Below are 23,607 nucleotides of genomic sequence, written 5' to 3'. Positions count from 1 at the left end.
TCCTGCTGCGGTGGCTGCACAACCCAAGCCTGAGCCCGGGCGGGAAGGGAGGAAGGCGGCGGCACGTCCCCGATCTGGCCGCCGAGCTCTGGTGGCTTTAGGGCTTTAGCACTGGGGGCCTGGCCGGACAGATCCTGTGCCCTTGGGGCCATTCTAACTTAGGGGGGCTTGCCTCCTCCTGGCCCGGCTCAGCTTCTTGCATGGATACATCATGGCTACGCTTGTTTGCAGGGTGCAGTTCCTAGATGATACAGACCCTTTCAACAGCACCAACTTTCCCGAGCCTAGCCGGCCTCCGCTGTACACTTTCCGGGAAGACATCGCCCTCGTTACCCAACTGGCTGGAATCCACCGATTGCTCCGGGCACCCCACAAGGTAGCTCCGCAGGGGAAGCTGTGCAAAGCCGTTCGCTGGGGGCCGGGATGGGACAGGACGCGGAGGGACTGATGTGGAGATGAAAAAGGTGGTGGTGGAGGGAAGTACTCTGGTGGGTTTTAAGGGTTAGAAACTTTTCCTAGGACTAAAGGTGTGCAATTTTCTCTTAATGAGTCTGAGGAGGGGGAGAAGTGGGTGGGTGGGTGGGAGATTGCTGCGGCATAGAGGTTAGAAACCTTCTGTGTGGATGGTGATTTAGAAAGCTGCTTCCTTAGTGGCCTTACTGAGATTGCCTTGCAGGTTGTAGACCCCGGAATGCCCCACGGCTAGCCGAGGAGAGCAGCTTTCTTGAGGATGCTAGACTCCGGGTTCAGGAGGAGGTGGGGGATGGGAGCTCCAGAGCAGGTGCTTCTCCAGCTTTTAAGAAGGGATTTCAAAAGTTCTCCCTTGGGATCGAGTGTTGGATTTTAAACTGATTTGACTTCGGCCTTGGGCTGTGATGAGCATGGCTCACTGTGTCCGTTAGGTAGTCTCCAGAGTGAGAAGCACAGTCAGCCCATGTGGGGGCTAATGATGGAGGAGTGCGTGGACATAATTCACTGGTCACTTTGAAAGTGGTTCTGGCTATCGTTCCCAGGGAGAGAGAGGTTGTGGAGGGGGAGGAGGTAAATGAGTGGAAGAGTGATTAGAGGGAAAACAGAGGTCATTTATTCTACTTAAAAGTAGTGCCATAATCTAGTGTATACAGCTCCAAGCCAGCCAGAGGAATCGATCAAATGTTGGTGTGTGTGAAGCAGGCCGTTAAGTTTGCTTCTTTTAACCATAGAATGATACACTTCTGTTCAAATATACTGCAATATTAGCCCCAAAGAGCGTACAAGCATCAGAATAGACTGCTTAGACGCCTCTGTCACTTCTTGGAGCATTTCTATTTTCTTCCGAGGAAAAACAAGCCACCAGTGGGCACAGGGCCTTTTTAGGGACTATCAGTTGTTGGGGGGTGGGGTGGGGTGGGGTGAGGTGGAGCATACACAAAGACTCTTGGCCTCTCAGCCAGAAACAAGTGTCCCCTGGGAAGAATAGCTTTGCAGTCCAAAAGATAGGGCTTTTTTTTTTTTTTTTTTAACTCTCTCAGAGACATTTTGTTTAAAATGTTTGCAGCAAAGGGTATAGATGGAAAAAAATAACCTGAATGGAAATCAATTTGGAAAAAGAAATTACTTAAGGGACCCATTTTTGCAGGGATTCATACTACAACTTTTAGATGATTCATTTCCTTGGGATTGAACAATTATAAATATTTTGTAAAGATAACCTAAATTCCAAAGAAACACTTTTTTTGAGGGGGTTTATTCTTTAAGTTTCTATATCAGATTTACCTGTCTCATAAGGTGAGGAGAGACAATACATGGAATCTTGTGGACTTTGGTAGTGGTGTTTTTCTTACTCTGTTAGTATGTCAGTGATTCTGTTCTTTAATAAGTAATCCTTCTTAAGGAATGAGGAATTAGAAGAGTTCAGTCTACTCTGTACAGATCCTTTTGTAGAAAGCTAATTTAGTAGATTGACAGAAATGAGTGTGTAGATGATAGATAGCCTTTAAAGTTTATCCACCCCTAAATCTATGTTCTGATGATCTATGATTGTCTGTGCGTGTGGATTTTGCTTATTAGAACTAATTTGGGAAATGGAGATTTTTTTTCACAATCTGCTAACAATCAAAAGAGGACTTTGGGAAGAACTTCTGTTTTCTGATCTAAAGAACTATAGTTTAAGAGTTTAGGGGAAATAGATCCATCTGTTTGCCATAGATATCAAATTCTGATTGAAGCTCCATGATCCTTTTGCTCACAGTTCCTGATTTTGAGGATCCCCCCCCCTAGAGAAATCTCAAAGGAAATCATTAGTTTTTCTAAATTCATAATGGAACATAGGTACTTCATGTCAACACGGTGTTCTCAGTGAACTTAACTATGTGCTCAAGCAACCTCTTCAAAAGACAGAATTGGAAGCTAGAAGGGGCCCTCTGACTGTCAGTTTTTCTGAATTGTCCTGAGCTGAACAGAACCTGTTGATATACCACAGACTCCTGACCTCTTAGACTGAATTAGGACCTGCTTGCGGACTCCAAGGTGGACCCCCACAGCTCACTTTAACATGAATTTACACAGAATACCTCTCTTGCAGGAAAAGGCTGCAAAAGGGGTCTGTAAGCTTGCATTAAATGATTAAAGTCTTTATAATAATAATCTATCAATACTTACTAAAACTGACTCCTCAAATGGAAAATCATTAATATAAGTAATTTTTAAACATATATATGTACATAAATATATATGAATGCTTATGTGACTATGTCTATTCCATCCATGGAATGAATATATATTCCACATTTATCACATGGCCATAAGTGAGTTACATAGTACATGTGACTATTTTTTTCTATGTTGATTTAATGAAAAAAACTAATTCTATTAACTCATTCTTCTAGAAAATAGAATCCATTGTATAGTGTGCACACATTCATAGTTTGTAGAATGGCTAATGGTTATCAACAAATTAGTAGTGCTTATTAAAGAACACTTCCACCTTGAGCAATTCTCTGTTCTTCTCTGGATTTGAATTGCCTAATCTGTAAAATGAAGGCAATGAACTTGATAACCTTTAAATTTTTGATTTTGTTACTCTCCTTTCTATGTTGTTGTTTGACAGTTGGATCTTATCTTTATTATGAACTCTTATTATGTAATAATGCATTTAGCTAGGAAAATGATTATGGTTATGTTTATTCTTGCAAAATTTTTTTGAAGGGGAGGGAGAGCCTTCCATAAATGGCATTATCGAACCCAATAAAAACCATTAGATTTAGGAGAAAAGTATTACTATTGATCAAAAGTTAGGTTACATCTGATAGCGGGGCAGTATTTGAAGCCAGATCTCTTCCATACTGCACTTCAGTATTCTCTCAATTACAACACACTGCTTCTCTCAACACTAGTAGGTAAATCCTGGTATATTCACTACTGCTTTAAAGGTTTTAAAGACTATATTATCATAATATAATAATTATCATCACAATATAATAATTTATAATAGTTGTTAGCAAAAACCATCACATTATCCTGTTTAGTTTGCAATTAATAAAATAAATGCTTCATGATGGTGGATTTCCTTATTGATAAGGTAAAATGACATATAATAAATTATCACAGAAATGAGTAAAACAAGGTCTGCTGTCTGAAGGTGAAGTAGAATTTGTATGTAGGTAGAGCTCAAACATATTCCAAATCTTCCTGAATTTACCTATCCAGTCTTCTTTCCAAGTGCTACTTAATATGTACTCTTCACTTTAGTTAGACTCAGAACCTAAGACAATAGTGTTCTACTTCCTGTCCCCAGGGGTTTGCTTTTGTTGTTCTCATATGAAAAGTCCACCCTTCTACCTCCTCAATCAATCAGTTAGTCAAATCTAATGTGATGATCAAGGTCCAGCTTGAGTTTCTATAAAGTTTCCTCTGGCTACTCTATCCCTCACTTATCTCCCTTCTGAGCTCCTAAGTACTTAAAATCATTCCTAAGCAATTTCACACCTGATCATACAGTCTTCTGTTGTTTGTCCTTGTTTCATGTGGTTATTCCCTTTGCTTCCAAGTAGATTGTATGTACCTTGAGGCATATCCTGTGTTTCTCACAGATTTAAGTATGGTGTTGGGTAGAGGTTAAATGTACAGGTCAAAGTCAGAAAAGTAAGACTAATCCATTCACCTTACTTTAATGAGCTTCCATATTTCCTTTCTAAAATTTCCTTAAAAGAGAAGTCTCCCTCACACACTTTCTGTCTTAAGTCCTTTAGAAACGTGAGATTCATAGCAAGTTTGACATTTCCATTGTATCATGGAGTCTTAGGACTTAAGAAAAGGACTGAGTTTCCTTATCTAGGCTAGAAGTGCAGAAGTTACTCTCCCTTCCTGAGGCAATTTAGGAGCCCTCTCTCTGATCCTAGAGTCTCACCACATTTATATCAGAATTGGCATGGATTCACAATGTAGTTAGGCTACAACTCAGAACTCCTGAGCTCACGAGATCTATCAGACTGAGTTTTTCCAAGAGCTGGGATAACAGGTGTGTAACACCATCACTAACCTGTCCATGTGACTGAAAACATTTATTCCTGAAGACTGAGAAAATGCTCATGCAAAGAGTTTGAACTGTTGCTGTACTTACATCTTGTTCAGCTGCTTATAGTGACACACTAATGAGGCCATTATCATGGGTTCAGACCCTATGGATGGCCTTAAATACTTCTTTATTCCATGCTTACAGATTACAGAAATACCCCAGAAAGGGTTGCCCTGGACAGTGTCATTTTTTGATAACATCGTTAAAAATTGTAACCCAACTTCACTGTAAAGTCACAAAATTCGAATGGATTACTTCTGATTCTGTTTAAAGCACTGTTTATGTAGAATTAACTTTCCTGCATAACATTTTTGCACCTACCTTTCTGTTTTTGTGGAACCAATTAATAAGGGACAATATACTTGTACACCCTTAAGCCATAGAAGGGTGGGATGGTATAGTGGATAGAGTGCTGGACTTGGACTCAGAAAGACAAGGATTTCAATTCTGCCACAATTTCTTCCTAGCTCTGTGACTATGACCAAGTCACCTAACCTCTTTGAAACTAATTTTCCTCTTCTGTCATAGGGTTATAATAATAACATTGACCTCACAGGGTTGTTGTGAGGATTGAACAAGATTATGTATATATATACATAATCTTGTATATATATAGCACTTTGCAAACTTTAAAGGGCTGTATAAATGTCAGCTATTATTAGATGTAGCTTGGTGTAGAGCAGGGGTTCTTTGCCTTTTTTTGTGTGTCATGGACTCCTTTGGTAATTTGGTGAAGCCAGTGGACCCCTCCTTAGAGTAATGTTTTTAAATGCATAAAATAAAATATAAAGCATTACAAAAAGGAAATGAAAGGTTAGTGAAAATAAAGTTGTAATTTTTTTTCTCATCCAGATTGAAAGGCCCCCAGAAATAAAGTACCCCATAGATACTTTAGGGGCCTGTGGACCCCAGGTTAAGAAACCCTTCTATAGAGAATGGAGTTCAGGACTTGGAATAAGGAAGACTTGAATTTGAATCCCTTCTCAGCACTTAGGAGTTATGTGATTCTAGAAAAATAACCACCTCTGAGCTGTAGTATCCTTATCTCTAAATGGAGCAGAATAATAACTACCTTATGGGGCTGTTGTAAGGATTAAAAAAGATAATGTATGTAAAATGCTGTGTGTAACCTTAAAACACTTGAGAAATGTGAGCCATTTATTATTATTAACCCTAGTCAGACATCTTGCAGATACATGTGATACTGATCTCAAGGATGAATGGATATGAGAATGTGGCTGAATCAACTCACTACTCCTGGAAAATAATGATTTCCATATGGTGGGTCTGGTTTGTCATTTTTGTATACAAACAGTATATTATTGTGAGCCAGACAGTTGCACTGAGGGCTTTCTTTGGTTAGACATGAAGTAGCAAGTATGCTCTCCTTAGAAACCCTGTTACTTGATCTCAATCTCTATAAAAAGCTACTATACTATACTTATATCCACACCTAAGAATCATAAAGACTTAAAAAACACTGGTTGTCAGTGGTGGCAGGCTTGAAACTGATTAACGTGCTGGGGCCAACTGAAAGACCTCTGGCTCCCCCTTCTACCCCTCTCCATTGTTGGCTTGTGTATCCAAAGACAGAGCTTCTTGAATAGTGTGGATTTTTCTGTCATCTGAAAGAGGACAGACGTCAGTTCCCGCAACTACTGGTAATGGGGGGCACCCTTCCCCTTTGCTTCTCTTCTTTATTGACTGTGACAGGCCTAAAAATTACCATCACTGGCCATTATCCTTACATGTTTTAACTTAAAGTTTACTCCAAGTCAACACCACTGGATGTAGTTTTTAATTCATGTAGAAAGTTTTCAGACTTTTGGGGGTTTTGTTTTAGTATTCTTTTTGAGAAGAAATTTAGAGATTTTTGCTTTCTGCTTCTTCATGGGAATATTTTTTATCCCTGCTCTCTGCTAGAAAGCAAAAACAAAAACTAACCAAAAAATAGAATATGAAAAAAGTTATATTTTAGTTAGAGTTCATTTTGAGATATCTTTTAGCATTAAAATTTCTACTATGTGTGTATAATATGCAAGGTCAATCAACCATGAGTAAATCAGTAGATTATACCTGCCATTCTTCCTTCTGTGATCACCTTGATGGTCCTATACTGATTAGAATGTTTAAAAAAATTAGCCTGGGGAATAAGGGAGCCAGCATAAGTATAAACTATCTTTGTCAGGCTTTCCAAATAGTTTGAAAGGCTTACTTAATGAAGACAGCAACCTCCAATTAAATAAGTAATTTGCTAATCTGAGAATTCAAATGCCAAGATAACCTTAATCTATCACTTTCTCATAGACTTAGCTATTATATGTTACATTATGGCTTTTCCCACCAATATACTCATACACTTATATACAGTATATGCACATGCTTTATTGGGGCTCAACTTTTATTGTCAAACTAAGACTTGACATCCCTACCATATCATACAGGCAGCTAGGTGGCTCAGTGGATAGAGTGCCAAGCTTGGAGTCTGGAAGACTCATATTCCTGAATTCAAATCTGGACTAAGACACTTACTGGCTGTGTGGCCATGGGCAAATCACTTAACCCTGTTTGACTCAATTTCGTTATCTGTAAAATGAGCTGGAGAAGGAAATGACAAAGTACTCTAGTATCTTTGTCAAGAAAACTCCAAATTAGGTCATGAAGAGTCAGACACAACAGAAATGTCTGAATAATAACAACAACCACCACCACGTCATGTAATGCTTCATACTTTACAGTGTCACAATGTATGGTTAAGCAACAGAATTGCTCATTTGTTCTTATATTTTTTTAATGAACTGCAATAACAAATGAATATAATTGAGTCTTATTCCATGAAAATCTTATGTTCAAGTCTTTATTGGCATCATAAAGCAGACAAGATACTTTTCTTGTGATTCACTATGGCTTTCTGATTTTATTCTACTCTGCATTTGTCCTGTGCCAAAGTGACATCCTATGTTTTGGACAAAGGAAGTCAGAGAGAGGTAGATTTCAACCCAACATGAGAAAAAAGTTCCTAATATCCAAAGCATTTCAAAATGCAGTAGGTTGAGTCATTATGTAATATTTCTCCTGTCATTTTATCCCCATTTCTGACCCTATCCCTCACTTTACAGATGAGGAAACTGAGGCCAGAAAGGAAAAGTGGCTTGCCTGTAGTAAGATAAGTGATCAAAGTATTTTAACTGTGGTTAAGTGGCTGCCTCTAATTCTAAGGAGGAGGATAGATGACAAATATTTGAGGAGAACAGTGGATTGAATTCAGGAAAATGAGGAGTTAAGAATTCAACCTGAAGTATAAAAGCATAAGAGCTAGAAGTATAACTCATTAACAGAAAGAAAAGGGTCAGAGATAGCTGGAGAGAGAATATTTAATATGATTGAATCCAACAGGGATCAGTGAAAAGAGCTGGCACAGAGAAGGAAGAGAAAAAAGCATCTTAGAATACTAGAGATCATTTAGTTTAACCTCTTAGGTATATCCGGCATCCCTTCTGAAGTATCCCCAAGAGATTCAGCCTCTGTTTGAATACTTTCAGTGACTGAGAGTCCATAGCCTAATGAGTCAGGCTGTTTCATTTTTCAGCAACTTGAATTAGTAACAGCTTCCTTATGTTGAGCTGGAATCTGCCTTCCTATAACCTCATCCTGTGAAGGTGGAATCTCATTCTTCTAAGGGCCATACTGGGAACTGGAAAGGAAGTCTCTAAGCAGGAATGTGACCTGGGATGAGAAGGTAGAAATTAGACTAGTAATCATGAAACCCAAGTTTAAATCTTACCCCAAGACACTAACTGTGTGATTTAAACTTATCTTCTCAGCCTTAGTTTCCTCATTTGCAAAAATGGGGGATAATAATAGCACTTCATAGGATTCTTTGTGAGGATCAAATGAGATGGTATATGTAAAGTACTTTGTAAAACTTTTTTATTTTTAGTTCTTAATAAAGTTATTTTATCAATTCCATGTATTAGTAATCCACATAAGTTTTCCAAAGTTATGTGATCCCAATTATCTCTCTCCCTCCCTTCCCTCTCCCCTCCTGGACAGGCAAGCAAATTGATCTGGGTTATACATGTATTATTATGCAAAATATATTTCCATATTGTTCATTTTTGTAAGAGAATGCTCATATAAAACTAGAATCCCCAAATAAAAACTGAAATAAACTAAGGTGAAAAATCATAAGCTTTGATTTGCATTCCAACTCCCAACAGTTTTTTCTTTAGAGATGGATAGCGTTGTCATAAATCCTTTAGAATTGTCCTGGGTTGTTGTATTGCTGAGAGTAGCTAAGTCTGTCAAAGGTGATCATTCCACAATATTGCTATTACCATATACCATGTTCTCCTGGTTCTGCTTGCTTCACTCTGTATCAGTTCAAGTAGGTCTTTCCAGCTTTTTTTTGAAATCGTTCTGTTCATCATTCCTTACAGCACAGTAGTATTCCATCACCATCATATACTACAATTTCTTTAGCCATTCCCCAAATGATTTCCAATTCTCTGCCACCACAAAAAGAGCAGCTATAAATATTTTTGTACAAGTAGGTTCTTCCCCACCTTTTTTTATTTGAGATACAGACCTAGCAGTGGTATTTCTGGATGAAAGGGTTTATAACTAAAGTGATATATCAGTGATAGCTTAATGTTTAGGAGAATCATAATGCTAAGGAAGAAGGCAAGAGTAGGAGAAACATTGCACTAAAGGAGTTTGTGTGCATGTATATGTGGGTGCATACGTGCATGCATGCATTCTCTTTCTTGCATTTGTGCACATATGTAGATATGTACTGATGCACTTGATGCAATTGCCTTTTAATGAGGTCATTTTTAGCTTCAGACTTATGTTCTTACCTACAGATACAGTGATTTATCTCTATAATCAAATGGCATGAACTATACTTTTGAGGTGCATTATGTCTTATTAAAATTTGTTACTTTTAATGATGAACTGAGTTTTACAAAAGAAACAATGAAATGCATATTTGGAAAAATTGGCAATACAAATATATATTAATATGCAAATAACAGTAGTCTGTCAACTATGTCTCTTGATTTCCTTGTTTGATACACTTTTGTTTACATACATATATATGTGAATATATTTTTGGCTATGTAATCAGTATGTTTACTACTCTTCCAATTTTGCTTTTGTTACTTTGCATTTCTTCATATTCCTTTTCTGTATTTCTTAATAGTTGCTTTATTATTTTAGTGGCAATATAATATTACATTACAATATCTGCCAATGGGTTTAGACAGTTCCCAGTCATTAGATGTTGAAGTTGTTTCCCGTTTTTAGTTTTTACTAATAATGTAATTTTGGTGCAGATAGATTTTTAAGAATTGTTATCATTGGTGAATGATTCTAATATTTGTATGTTTGATTCAAAGGGTACAATCAATTTTGTAACTGTGATAAAGTTGAACTCAGTGTATATATGCTAACTGTCTTTGTGTGCTGAACAGCAGGGGAGACATGACTCTGGGCAACAATAAACATTATGTCTGTGCTCTTTGGGGTGGCAGGAGAGAAGAAAGGTACTTTTGGCTGTTAGAGAAGCTAGCACAAGTTGGGGTGAGGGGATGAGATTTAGGGAAAACTCTTCTTTTCATCCCTGATCAAAGCCAAACAGAGGAAACATGAGATGAGACAGAGAATATCCTGACTAGCAAGTATTCAGTTCCACAATCCACTTTGAATAATGGTGAAAGAATCCCATAGTTGGAAGAGAACTGAGAGGCTATCTATTCCAACCTGTATCTTAACAAGAATCCCCTCTCTATTTTATTTTGCAAATGATCTTCCAGTTCTTGCTTGAAGATTTTAGATAAGGGGCTCAGTAATCAAGGTAGCCTATTCTGATTTTAGGGTACAAAGTTTTCCATTGCATCAAACCTACACTTTTTTCTTTACAACCTTCATCCATTGCTTCAGGTTTTGTCTTCTGGGGGTAAAGAACAATGAGTCATATTCCTCTTCCATTCAATATCTCTTCTTGCACAAGAAGTTGACTCCACAGCCAAGTGAATTATGTTATTTGAAGTGTTGTGAATTCCATCAGACACCCTGATATTCACATGGAATTATCAAAAGCAATCCAAAATGTTAGATACATGACTTCTATGTTATTCATGTCACTTCTTTCTTCCATTCATGTATTTGGGGGTTGTTTAAGAGTGCAAAATAACTACTGATATACCTTTCTGTAGTTTAGTTCAGAGACTAGAAAATTCCCCTCATGTTTGGATACTGCTGCAATTTAGTCATAATCATTAGAACTGCAGAACTTCAGATACCTTATTTTATTCTAGAAATGTTTTGCCAATTCAAGGCATGTCTTTTTGGTTGGTTTCTATAATTTCAGGACTCTAAAAATTAGAATGGAAGGTTTTTAAAAATTTTCAGAGAAGACATAGAAATGTTGGGATATTCATGGAGAATTCAAAAGTATTTCAAAATTTCATAACCATATTTTTGTAAAAAGAACATATTCTGAAAATTATAGGATTATCTAATTTTATTTTATATATTTTGTATATTTTTTACCAATTACATATAATAACAAATTTCCACAGAAGTTTTCCTAAGTTATATGAGCAAACTTATCTCTCTCCCTCCTTCTCCTTCCTGCTCCTAGTGCTGGCAGGTGATTTGATCTGGGTTATACATGTATTATCATGCAAAACATATTTCTATATTGTTCATTTTTGTGAGTAATCTTATAAAACAAAAACCCCAAAACATAAACCCAAACAAACAATTGAAAAATAGCATGATTTCATTTGCATTCTGACTGTAACAGTCCTTTCTTTGTAGATGGATGGCATTCTTTTTCATGTTACTCAGAATTGTCCTTGATCATTATATTGCTGATAGTAGTTAAATCTATTTCATTTGCTCAATCCACAATACTGCTGTTACTGTGTACAATGCTTTAATGGTTCTGCTTATTTCATTCTGCATTAGTCTATGAAGGTCTTTCTACCTCTTTCCAAAATCATTCTTTATAGCTCAATATTATTCCATCACCATCATATACCACAATTTTTCAGCCATTCCCCAACTGTTCCTTTTAATTTCCAATTCTTTGCCTCTATAAAAAGAACAGCTATAAATATTTTTGTACAAATTGGTTCCCCCCTTTTTAATCTCTTCAGAATACAGGCTTATTAGTGGCTTTATTGAATCAAAGGGAATGGATTGTTTTATAGCCCTTTTGGGCATACTTCCAAATTGTCTCCAGAATGGTTGGATCAGTTCATAGCTCTATCAGCAATACATTAGTGTCCCCATTTTGCCATATCCCCTCCAACATTTTCTTATTTTCCTTTACTGTCATATTGGCCAGTCTGATAGGTGTGAGGTGGTACCTCAGAATCGTTCTAATTTGCATTTCTGTAATCAAGAGTGATGTAGCACATTTTTTCATATGATTACTGATAGCTTTGATTTCTTCATCTGAAAACTGCCTATTCATATCCCTTGACCAAATAATTTGCCAATTGGGGAATGACTTGATTTCTTATAAATTTGACTTAGTTCTTTATATATTTGAGAAATTATACGTGGTCTTAGCCAAAAGTCTGAGAAGCGAATATATTTGAGAAATTAGACCTTTATCAGAGAAATTTTTTATAAATATTTTCCCCAGTTTGTTTTTTTCCTTCCAATCTTGGTTGCATTGGTTTTGTTTGTACAAACCCTTTTTAATTTATTATAATCAAAATTACTCATTTTACATCTTGTAATGTTCTCTATCTCTTGTTTGGTCATAAATTCTTCCCTTATCCATAGAATCTAACAGGTAAATTATTCCACATTTCCCTAATTTACTTTTAATATCACTTTTTATGTCTATATCATACAGCCATTTTGACCTCATCTTGGAATAGGGTATGAGATATTGACCTATACTGAATTTTTGCCATATTCTTCCAATTTCCCCAGCAGTTTTTGTCAAATAATGGGTTCTTATCCCCAAAGCTGGGATTTTGGGGTTTAAAAACACTATATTGCTGAGATCATTTACCTCTACACTATTCCATTGATCTACCCTTCTATTTCTTAGCTGGGTCCAGATTGTTTTGATGATTACTGCTTAATAGTACAGTTAAAGATCTGGTACCAATAGGCTGCCATTCTTTACATTTTTTCATTATTTCTCTTGATATTTTTGACCTTTTATTTTTCTAGAAAAATTTCATCATCGCTTCTAGTTCTATAAAATAAATTTTTGGTAGTTTGATTGGTACGGCACTCAATAAGTAAATAAATGTAGGTAGGGTTGTCATTTTTATAATATTAGCCTAGCCTACCCTCTAATTTTATTTTAGAGCTGGTAGGGCTCTTAAAGGTCCTACCCTTCATTTTAAAGATGAGGAAATTGAGCCCTAAAATTGCAAAATGACTTTAACTTACCACTTGGAAATGAAAGTATTTCTGTCTACTCCAGGGTATTCTAAATGAGATGTAGATGCCACTTAAGGATTTCAAGATATGCCTTGAGTTAGATTTGTGGTTGAGTCCATCATAGTAGTCAGTAGTTGTGTCAGACATCAAAGATGACAAGGTCATCCACTGAATCCAAGGCCATTACCAGTCATTCTAACTTTTGTCTTGTCACTGGACTTTGATGACCCTGGAAGAGAGAGTGAGACTTATGATTTTGTGAAACTTTGCCTCACTTAAATCCAATTCATGCACAAGTCTAGACATCACCCCTTGATATCATTGGTCCTCTTTGAAATGTAGGACAAGTAGAACAAGTGGTTATAGAAATGCAATAATTTGTATCATTCTTCAGATTTTATAACATAAGTGATTTACTGAGTGAAGTCCTCAGTCCATAAGGTTAGTAGTATATAATTTCCCCTGTTAGCACAATTTATTTTATATATTCTAAATATCGATATTAAAAAATCGATTTTGATCTTATTTTTCAATTTGCTTCTCACTTTGTTTGTAATGCATACTACATTTTTCTCCAATAAAGGGAAGGGAAGTAAACACTAAGTACTAATTATTGTAGTAGGTTCTTTACAAATATTATCTTTTTTTTTTTTTTTTACAAATATTATCTTATTTGATATTCACCACAACCCTGGAAGGTAAAATGCTATCCTAATCTCCATTTTACAGCTGAGAAAGTTGAGGTAGACAAAGTTAAGTGATTTGTCCAGCCTCTCATTGCTAGTTATTGTCTGAGGCTATCTAGGTCTATATTTCTAGCCACTTCATCACTTAGTTGACTCTAAAACATGTTCTAAGCTGGCTCTCATCTCATATTGTATGAGAATGTCTATATATATGAATCAACCCTGCTTATTGAGCACATGACCTATGCAAGATACAGATATCAGAGAGAAGTGCAAGAGAAACAACAATAATGTATGATGATTAACTGTGAGTCATTTAATTATCATTAGTAATGCAAGAATCCAGGACAATTTCAAGGGACTCATGATAAAAAAGGCTATTTACCACCACAGAAAGTTCTGATGGAGTCTGTTGAAGCATACTATTTTTCATTTTATTCCCTCCATGAATTTTTCTCTGGTGTAAGCAATATGCTAATATGCTTCTTTTACAACGTGACAAACATAGAAATACATATTGTGTGATAACACATGTACAATCTATATTATGTCACCTGCCTTCTGGGGGAAGGGAGAGAGTTGGAAGGAAGGAAGAGAACATGGATCCCAAAATGTCAAGAAATGACTATTAAAATTGTATCAGCCTTTAGTCTGGGAAAAATAAAAAATTTAAAATAAAAAAGAAGTACGAAAAGTTTCTAACAAGCTTTATAATTGAGTTGAGAAGGTATGGCATAGATATATGAAAAATTACATAATGCAATACAAAAATGTCATAAGTCAACACATGAATAATTTGATAATAATGTCATAAATATCATATTGAGAAGAAGTTATTACTGTGAACTTCAGTGGTCTAGCAAGATTTCCTGGAAGATTCAGGATCTGCACTGGGTCTCAAAAGATAGGTGGGATTGGGGAGGATGTAAAAGAGATGACTGAGGCATTCCAGGAAGGGAGCCAGGGTTAGTGTGAGTGAAGAACAGAGAAAAGAAAATACAAGACTTGTTTGAGGCACTCTATGGCTGGAGTTGGAAGACTTGTGTGGGAGAATTGTGAAATAAATCTCCAAAGCTATAATCACAGAATTTGAAAGGTTGGAAGGAACCTCAGTAGCCATTAAGCACAAACAATACATTAAAGGAATCCCTAATATGAGATGTCTGACAAGTGGTCTTCTAGATAGCCTGTATTGGAAATCCTTCAAGGAGAGGTTGCTTGCTACCATCTTTCTTCTTCTTTTTTTCTCTTTTTAAAAACCCTTACCTTCTGTATTAGAATTGATACTACTTATCAATAATACTTATTAGTCCTGAGGCAGAAGTGCAGTAAGGGATGGGCAATTGGGATTAAGTGACTTCTCCAGGTCACACAGTGAGGAAGTGTCTGAGGTCAGCTTTGAATTCAAAACTTCTCAACTCCAGACCTAGCTTTTTATCCCCTGAACCATCTCAGTGCTCCTCACCACCATCTTTCAAGGCAGTTCATTCGATTTTTGCATAGCTTTAATTGTTAAGATGTTTTTCCTGACATCAGATCTATTACCTCTTTGCAATCTCTACCCTTTGCTCCTGGATCTGCCCTCTGGGACTTTGGCAGAACAAATTTAATCTTTCTTCCACATGACAGTCCTTCAAATACTGGAACATACATTATAACATCTCCCCTGAGTCTTCTCTTCTCCAGGTTAAATATGCCCAGTTCCTTTAATTGATACTCATATTGCCTGGACTCAAGAATCTTCATCATCCTGGTTGCTCTTCTCTGGATGTTCTCCAGCTTATCAGTGTCCTTAAATGTGCTTAGATGAGGTCTGATGAGGGCAGAGCACACTGGGACTATCATCTCCTCATTCCTGGAAACTAGGGCCCTCACTGCAGCCCAGGATCACATGAACTTTTTTAGTTGCTACATCACACTGTTAGGTAGGTTGGAATTAGCCTCTGGATGACATTGGATACCAGGATAAGGAGTTTGGACTTTATTCTGAAGGCTCTGGGGAGCCAGTAGAGGGTGTTGAGTAGTGACATGATGAAGGTACTATTTTAGGATGTTTAATCTGACAGTTGCATGTAGGACTGATTGTAAGAATGAATGATTGTAAGTAGGAAGTTCATTTATTAGAAATTGTAAGTGGTCTAAGTGTGATGTAATATGCAGTAAGTGATAAGAGTGGAAAGAATCAGGTAGAAATGTGAGCTACTATGAAAGGGAACTTCTCCTCACTACTCCAAGGGACCTAAGAGCTGATCTGAAGGGTATGGTACTATAGAATCAGTACTGGATTTGAGGGCAAAGGAGTAGGATTCAAATTCTCTCTCTGCCAAAAGAATCTTGGTCAAATTGTTTCATCACTTTGGACCTCTAAAGTGGATGACCTTTAATATTTGTTCTAGCTCTGAATCTACCATGTAATTTGATGAGGGAGGTGAGGAAGAGGGAAGACTCAAAGGCAAATCCCAGGTTTGACAAATGAATGTTGCTATCATTAACAATAGGGAAGTCAGAGTTGAAACTCTTTTGGGAGAGTGATAGGAGTCTTGTGAAGCAATCTTCACAAAGATGGCACAAAAGATTGACCTGGTGTCAATGAGGGTTATAAAAGATTAGGCTTACTTAACTTATGAGGATATACTTATTAGAATACAGAACAAGGATACACACAAGTAGTGCTGGTTCTGGTTCTGTTCTGGTCCATTTGATGGTCAACTCTTCCTTTGTCTTTCTTTTTGCCATGGAGATAGTGCTTTCAATTGTAGCTGATAGCTGGTAGAGACTCACATGGTGTAGGAGAACTATCTAGGCTGAGAAGGCACTGTATGGCCTTTGCAGAGCAGTTTTATGTGTCCAGGGGGCTCAGATAGCCTGTTACCAGTTCAAAAGCCTTCTGTTGTACATAAAACAAAGAAACCTTTATATTCTAGTTGCCTATGTGGGAAGGGGGCTCCTGTCCAACAGCATCCCCCAACCTCCAGTGGACTGTAACCCTTCCTGTTGTGTAGGTTAGGGACTTCCCCTTTGAACTCCTATAGATAACAGCCTAGTCACTTCCCTCTTGAAATTCTATCTGCTTCCCAGGACCTGTTTCCTCCCTTGTTATGTGAACAGGCAGGCCTGGCCATAACCTACCATAGGGTAGAAGATGAAAATAGTTTTATACATGTTGAATTTGAAGTGAGAGTGGGATGTCCAGCAAACTACTGGAAATGCCGGACTTAAAGCCCGAGTGAGAGAGATGATACCTTTGGCTTTACATTTAATCATCTCTAATAAAATGATAAAATTGTAGAAGGTGATGAGATCTTCAAGGGAGAATACGTAGTTAGGGAAGGACAGAGAGAGGATTGAAGACAGAATTCTGATGAATACCCATATTTAGAGAGCTGGAGTGGGAGGAGCAGACAGATGAGTAGATGGACAACTACGATTTTCTAGCATTATAAATGCCAAAGTATGGGAAAAATTTTCAAGGAGTTGAAAAGTCAATAGCTGAAGAGAGAACAAGGAAAGTGAGAGCTGGAGATAAAAGAAGATTGATGGTGACAGGAAGGAAGAAAATAAGCACTTATTAAATAACTATTATGTACCAAGCATTGTGCTAAGTGTTTTACAAATATTATTTCATTTGATCCTCACAACAATCCTGGGAGGAAGGTGCTGTTAGATTCCTCATTTTACATTTAAGGAAAGTGAGGCAGAGAGAAAATAAGTGATCTGTGTAGGGTCATACAATGAGACTGGATTTGGATTTAGATCTTCCAGACTTCAGGCCTCTTATTCTATCCCACCTAGGTAACACCTAGCTACCTGGGAAAGAAACAGGAAGGAAAGACATTGGATGACAGCCAAAGTAGGCAGCAGGGCAAAGATGAGTTAGTTTGGTTTGCTTTTTTTACCCCCAAGAGAGGGGGAGACCTTTTCATGTTTGAGGACAGAGGGGAAAGAGCCAGTGGGGAGAGAGATTAGTTACACTGGACAGATAAATGGGGAATTGAGCATGCCCAGTTAGGTGGTACCACTTTTCATGAAGCTTTTCCACATCCCTCCAATTCTTCAACTTAAGGAGATATCTCTTCTTTCCACTTCCCTCCTTTTTCTGGCTGTCTATTTCTTTCTTTCAATTTTCTTAGAGCAGATCTAATGAAAATGTTCTTAGTGAAGAGTTCTCTTTTGTCTTCATCACAGTTATTTGTGCAGTGCTTTTTCCTTCTCATGGGGACTCCTTCCCCATTAGATTATAAGCTCCTTTAGGGCAGGGACTGTGTTGTTATTCATCTACATACTCTTAGTATCTATGTTTCTGCATAGAAATTTGCTTGCTAAATGTTTATTGGATTGAGTACAGGTGAATCAAAGCAGAGTATCACAGATTTTAGAGATGGAAGGAATCTTGGGGGCCATCTGGTCTAACTCTCATTTAATGACTAGTTAACATCAGATTTATAATAAGTAAGAAAAGGTAAACCTTGCAAAAAATATGGGAAGAATGAACATAGAAGCAGACATTTTAAGTTAGGGAGGAGGTCAGATTGAAGGATTTTAGGACTGATGCCCTCAAGCTTCTCAATAAGCTTGATTCTCCCTCTCCCCAAAAATAGCATTTTCAGAGGAGGAAAACTAGAGTCTGTGAGGGAGAAGATATGCAGCAGGTAATCTTAATTGATAGTGTCTACTGGTTGATTTCAGTCTGGGATGGAATGGATTTTCTCAAAGAAGTAAGTTAAGAAAATGAAATCAATTTGAACACTTTTACTCATGCCCCTATTTCCCCAGCTTCATGCTTGGATGGTCCACTCTTGGATTATGGACAAGCCGTTTTGCTTTGAAGTTGCTGGCTTAATTTTTGGGGGACTTTAGCTCCTTTGGATTGTGCGATTGAAGCATCAAAGGATATTCATTTGGACTTTGTCTTTTGAAAGTGGTCTTCTGAGGGCTCATTATTGCTCTAAGATCCTCCTATCCAGGCCAGGCCCACCCTCAGTGCTTGGTCTTTGAAGTCATTCTACGCTATGGATTTTCAACTCTTTTTTTTATTAAACTTATCTTACTAGGGCTTGATTAGCCAACACATGATGACAAATTGTGCTGGAAGGAAGTTATAAATTTATATCATTAAAGCAAAACAAAGTTTGAAAAATAGCATATTGTGATGTCTAATCATTATTATATATTTTGTTATGACAATCATTAATGTTAATAATAACAAATAAAGCAGTAATACCTTTATAATGTGGATTAAATTGGGGGGCAATGATCTGAATTACAAAAATCTTGAATTATGAAATGTCTTTAAGATATATTTTTATTATTTTTAGCTGTATCAGATACTCATTGTATTTAAGTGTATTACCACAGAGGCAAAGTACAGTGGAACTGTTATTTTCCTTGTTATTTGATGAATATAAGTCACATCTGTAATTATCATTTGCATATAACCAATGTATCTGCTAAAATCTTTAAAAACTGTTGGCTCTTTCAAGAATGTTAAATACACTTCCTGAAATCTTGTTTACACTGTTAATTTTTTTAGCAAATGTTTCCTTTGCGTAGATTAAAAAGATTAAAAAGGCAAGGAATTTACATTGCACTGAACAGAAGCAACATGTACGGTGCATAAAAATTAAATAGAAAGTAGATAGCAAAGTAATTTCTGATGGGGACAGAGATATTAGCAACTAGTAAGAGTGGCTGGGTTCCCTGGCAGTGGTACTTGAGCTAAGATTTGAAGGAAGGTAGGGATTCTATGAGAGAACATTTCAGGAATAGAAGACAGCCTGTCCAAAGATACTAAAATGGGAAATAGGATGCAATGTATGAGACAATTTCTGAAAGACTAGTCTGGCCTGAACAGAGCGCATGAAGGGGTGTAATGTGCAACCAGACTAGAAAGATAGGTTGGATCTAGGGAATGAAGGACTTTAAAGTCAAACTTGTGTTTGTATTTTATCCTAAAACAAGGAGGATATGCAAAGAAAGCAAGTGCTTAGATCTCAACTTAGTTATATCAGTTTGAAGCCAGTGTACAAGATGGAATTGTTGAGGGGAAAAGGTGGCTGGGGGACCATTTTAGAAAGCTCCCACAATTCTAGGTAAGAGGTGATAAAGGCCTGGACTAGGATTGTTACCTTTGCATAGGGAGGAGAGATTGGATGGTCAAGGTGTTATGGAAGTAGGCTGAACAAGATCTGGCAAGCAACTGGATATATGGAATGAAGGAAAATAAAGTGGAGGATGACTGTGAGGTTGCCAACATGAGTGATTGGAAAGATGCCTAACTTTCCCCTTATTTATCGCAAATTCAAAGATGCTTTCTTCCAAGTTTCTCATTATTTCTATGTTGATAATCCAATTATCCTTATTGGTGAGAATCAGATCTAGAATAGCAAACCCCTATCTCTTCTACTTTTTTTTTTTTTTTTTTTTTTTTTTTTTTTTTTTTTTTTTTTTTTTTGCTGAGGGATAGAGAGTAAAGTGAGAAACAGTTCCCCTAGTGAACGGTTTTCCCCCTTCTTGATTTTCTTTTGTTGTATGGGCCTGTTTGCCTAGGACAATTATTTTGACAAACCTTTACCCGCCCTCAGAGGTATGTAGAAATCCAACTTCCAGCCTTTTCTTAGCTTTTTCTTTCTCTTTTCTTCTCCCATTGATGATTAAATATCAGTCTCTGTTTGTATTTTATCTCTTCACTGTCCTGCTGGATTTTTGAATTACCAGGAGGTTCTTATTTGTTTGTTTTCATATCTGTGGCAAGCTTTCTTCCCCCTTCCCCCCCCTACCTTTTTCCCATTCGCATGCTTTTAGCTCAGGAACTCGGGTTGCAATTATACAGATTCCTGTCCAGTCTTAATACAAACAGTAAGTAGACTCTATGTTAAATCTTCTGTAGAAATCCTTTTTTAGCTAATTAAAAAACACTTTTCTCTACTAAAGAACTGAGTAGAGGAAAATGAGCTAATGGAAGTAAAAGAGTGGTTAGAGAGATAGAAAGAGAATGAGGAGAGAGTGATGTCTGAAGCAGATGAGGGAAAGAGTATACAGAAGAAATTGGGGTTGACAACAGCATCAAATACTACATAGATGGACCTCAAAGAGGCCGAGGAACAGGGGAAAAAAGAGGACAAGATTATCATTGGTGGCTTTGAAGAATAGAATCATGTAGCCAGAACATAAATATGATGGCCTTAGTCAACAAATTCCAAATATTGACATGTGCTTTGACAACGGATGTTTCTTTCGTAAAAATTTATTTAAAATATTTTATTTTCTCAAAATTGAGATGTCCTAGAAGATCTGAAACAGGTAGTTTCTATAAGAATAGGACACCTGCTAAGAAATTATCTGAAATAAGGAGGAAATAGAGATTGAAGGATGATCTGGAAGGGCCTAGAATACCAGTCTGAGGAGTTTCAACTTTCTTATAAGTAATTGAAGATTGTTGAGCAAAGTAGTAATGTAGTCACATCTGTGCATAGGCAAGGTTAATTTACTGGTAGTATGTCAGTTGGATTGGAGGTAGTGAATTCAAATGAGGAAGCTAATGTAATAGTATAAAATTTTGGGACTAGGTTTGGGATTTCATTAATATAGAGAGCTCTGAGATGAGGAAACTCCCTTAATAATGCTGGTATATACCTTCTCTGAAATTTAGGGTTTGGGAGAATTGCTTAGAGATTAGAAAATTAAATCCTTTGCCCAGAATCATACATTTAGTATATGTTAGAGGCAGAATTTGAACCCTGGTCTTGCTAGCTCTGAGGTCAGGTGGTTCCTGATGTTGGTTTCCATTTAGTGGCTTAATGGTTTAGTAGATGCTGCTGATACAAGGAGTTCACATTAAAAATTCTTTAATTTTTAGTTAATTAATTAAATTAACCAACAAACTAATAAATAAGTAATAAATCAATAAGGTGAATTAATTAATTAAATTAATTTTTAATTAATCTTTTACCTTAAGTGTAAATAATTACCCAGTTAAGTCACAAATATATTTTTCTTTTGTGACCATAAACACATATAGATTGGAGGGATTATAGGTGTGTTTTTGTAGCAATTAAAAATCTTCATGATCATAAATACAGTAATTTTGGTGTTTGTGAAGCAATTATAGTAAACTGTGACCCTTTCTAAGTATAGCATATTTTTGCAGTTTTTCAATCTGTCATCAAATTGTTTTCAAATGAACATAAGGATTCAAATTTTGAGTGCAAACAGATGTTCATACACATATGTACTCCTTTATTTGCCTTCTGTATACTGCACTAGATTTGCTCTCTCAGACTCCACTGTTATCCTGTAATTATACCTCATCATCTGGGTAATCGTATGATCAAGATGTGATGAGCATTTGCATTCTTGCAGTGCTAATGTCAGACTTTTTGAAAACTATGATCTCTGGGCCTGCATGTTACAAGCCATTTGGAAACTTTCATGGAAAATTACAAACACTCTTTAGAAACAAATCTTATATTGTCTCATCATAGTATTCGAACTGATTCTCAATTTAAATGTATCCTCATCTTATACTACTATTCTTTTGTCTGAAGGATTTTCAAATGAACTGGTTGGCAAAATCAATTAGTTGTTCAACAGAGTTTCTGTGAAAGAGTAGCCAATATACCCCTAAAAGAAGAGAAGAAAAAGACACATCTGAAGAAATTTTTTATAGTTTAATTTATATACAGAATTGTTAAATATCAAGCAACATATGTGATTGAATGTTAAGTACATTTGTTATTTAACAATGCTTATCATTAGCCAATAGTAAAATGATTATTTAATGTTTTACCTAGCTATTCATTTTCATCAATTATTTAGTTAGTTAAACTTTGAAAAGGAAATTTCCACTACTAAGCAAAAGAATTTGTAAAGTTCTACCATTTCTACCACATATCCCTGTGAATAAACATTTTCACTTTTTACTTGTTTTAAATTAAAGTAGATTAATAAACTCAATGCAGTATCACATTTAAAACTGCGTTGAGTCAAATATTGCAAATTTCTATTTTAAAAAGTCCAACATCAAAATTGTTTATGTGTGATAACAGTATTATGTTAAACATCTTCTAAGGGCTACTTATATTGTTAAAATGTTATTTATTGTCAACAAAATTTATAAGATAAAGAAATTTAATATAAAGTCTGGCGGGTAATAGCAAACATATGAAATCTTGTTGAATTACTTGTTTTAATTCTTACAGAATGTTTCATGTAAAATATTCTCAATTATTTTATAATTATAGTTTTATAATTTTATATTTGGGGTTTTCATAATTATAGATAGAATATATTTTATATTTTATAATTATAGCTTTTATGTGAATTTTTATTTGGAGCTTTTCTGTATAAAAGTTATCATTCAATTATGAATTGTATATTAATTTACCCTGATGGTTCAGAACATATTTGTTTTTATTGAAAAGGGTTCAAGATACAAAAACTTTTGGGAACCACTGCATGCCATTTTTCTGAGTGCTCCAGGGTAGTAGTATAGGTAAGATGAAATGCATGACCAAATGTGAATAATGGCAATGGGAATGGCTGGGACTGATAGATTCAAGAGATACTTTAGCTGGACTAATTTCAATAAGGGCTTTGTTTTACAAATTAAATTAGCATGTTTACACTTTGTCTCTGGCATCTGCTAAAGTAATTGGCATCTTCCAAACTTGTATTAATGAACTATTAAATGTTTAGTTCATCTACAAGTTTTTTTTAATGCTTGAAACAATGAGATTATTAATCTCTATTCTGTGTTATAAAGACCTTGGGGGCAAAGATTATGTTTTATACATTTTTGTGTCCTTTGCAGCACCCAGACTAATCTCCTACAGTAGGCACTCAGCAAAATTTATTGGTTTGAATTGAGGAATTAATAGTAGGTCTTATGCACAGGCTTGTTTATTACTACCGAAAATCTATCTTAAATTCATCAACAAATATTTGTAAAAT

The 23,607-nt window shown here is 36.2% G+C and overlaps 1 protein-coding gene across 3 annotated transcripts in view; it reads left to right on the top strand.

Moving 5' to 3' along the window:
• The first annotated feature begins 211 nt into the window (after nt 1-211).
• The window catches only part of FHOD3 (formin homology 2 domain containing 3), a 703,058-nt gene continuing 679,662 nt past the window's right edge, over nt 212-23,607 (top strand). For all 3 annotated transcript variants that reach the window (XM_044664978.1, XM_044664968.1, XM_044664960.1), the window contains exon 1: nt 212-376. In XM_044664978.1, the coding sequence (XP_044520913.1) occupies nt 212-376 (165 nt within the window). The remainder of the gene's footprint in view (nt 377-23,607) is intronic.

Source organism: Gracilinanus agilis, chromosome 1 (genome assembly GCF_016433145.1).
Source record: "Gracilinanus agilis isolate LMUSP501 chromosome 1, AgileGrace, whole genome shotgun sequence".
Classification (NCBI taxonomy): domain Eukaryota; kingdom Metazoa; phylum Chordata; class Mammalia; order Didelphimorphia; family Didelphidae; genus Gracilinanus; species Gracilinanus agilis.
The sequence above is the reverse complement of the archived record's forward strand: the minus strand, read 5'-3'. Positions and strand labels throughout refer to the sequence as shown.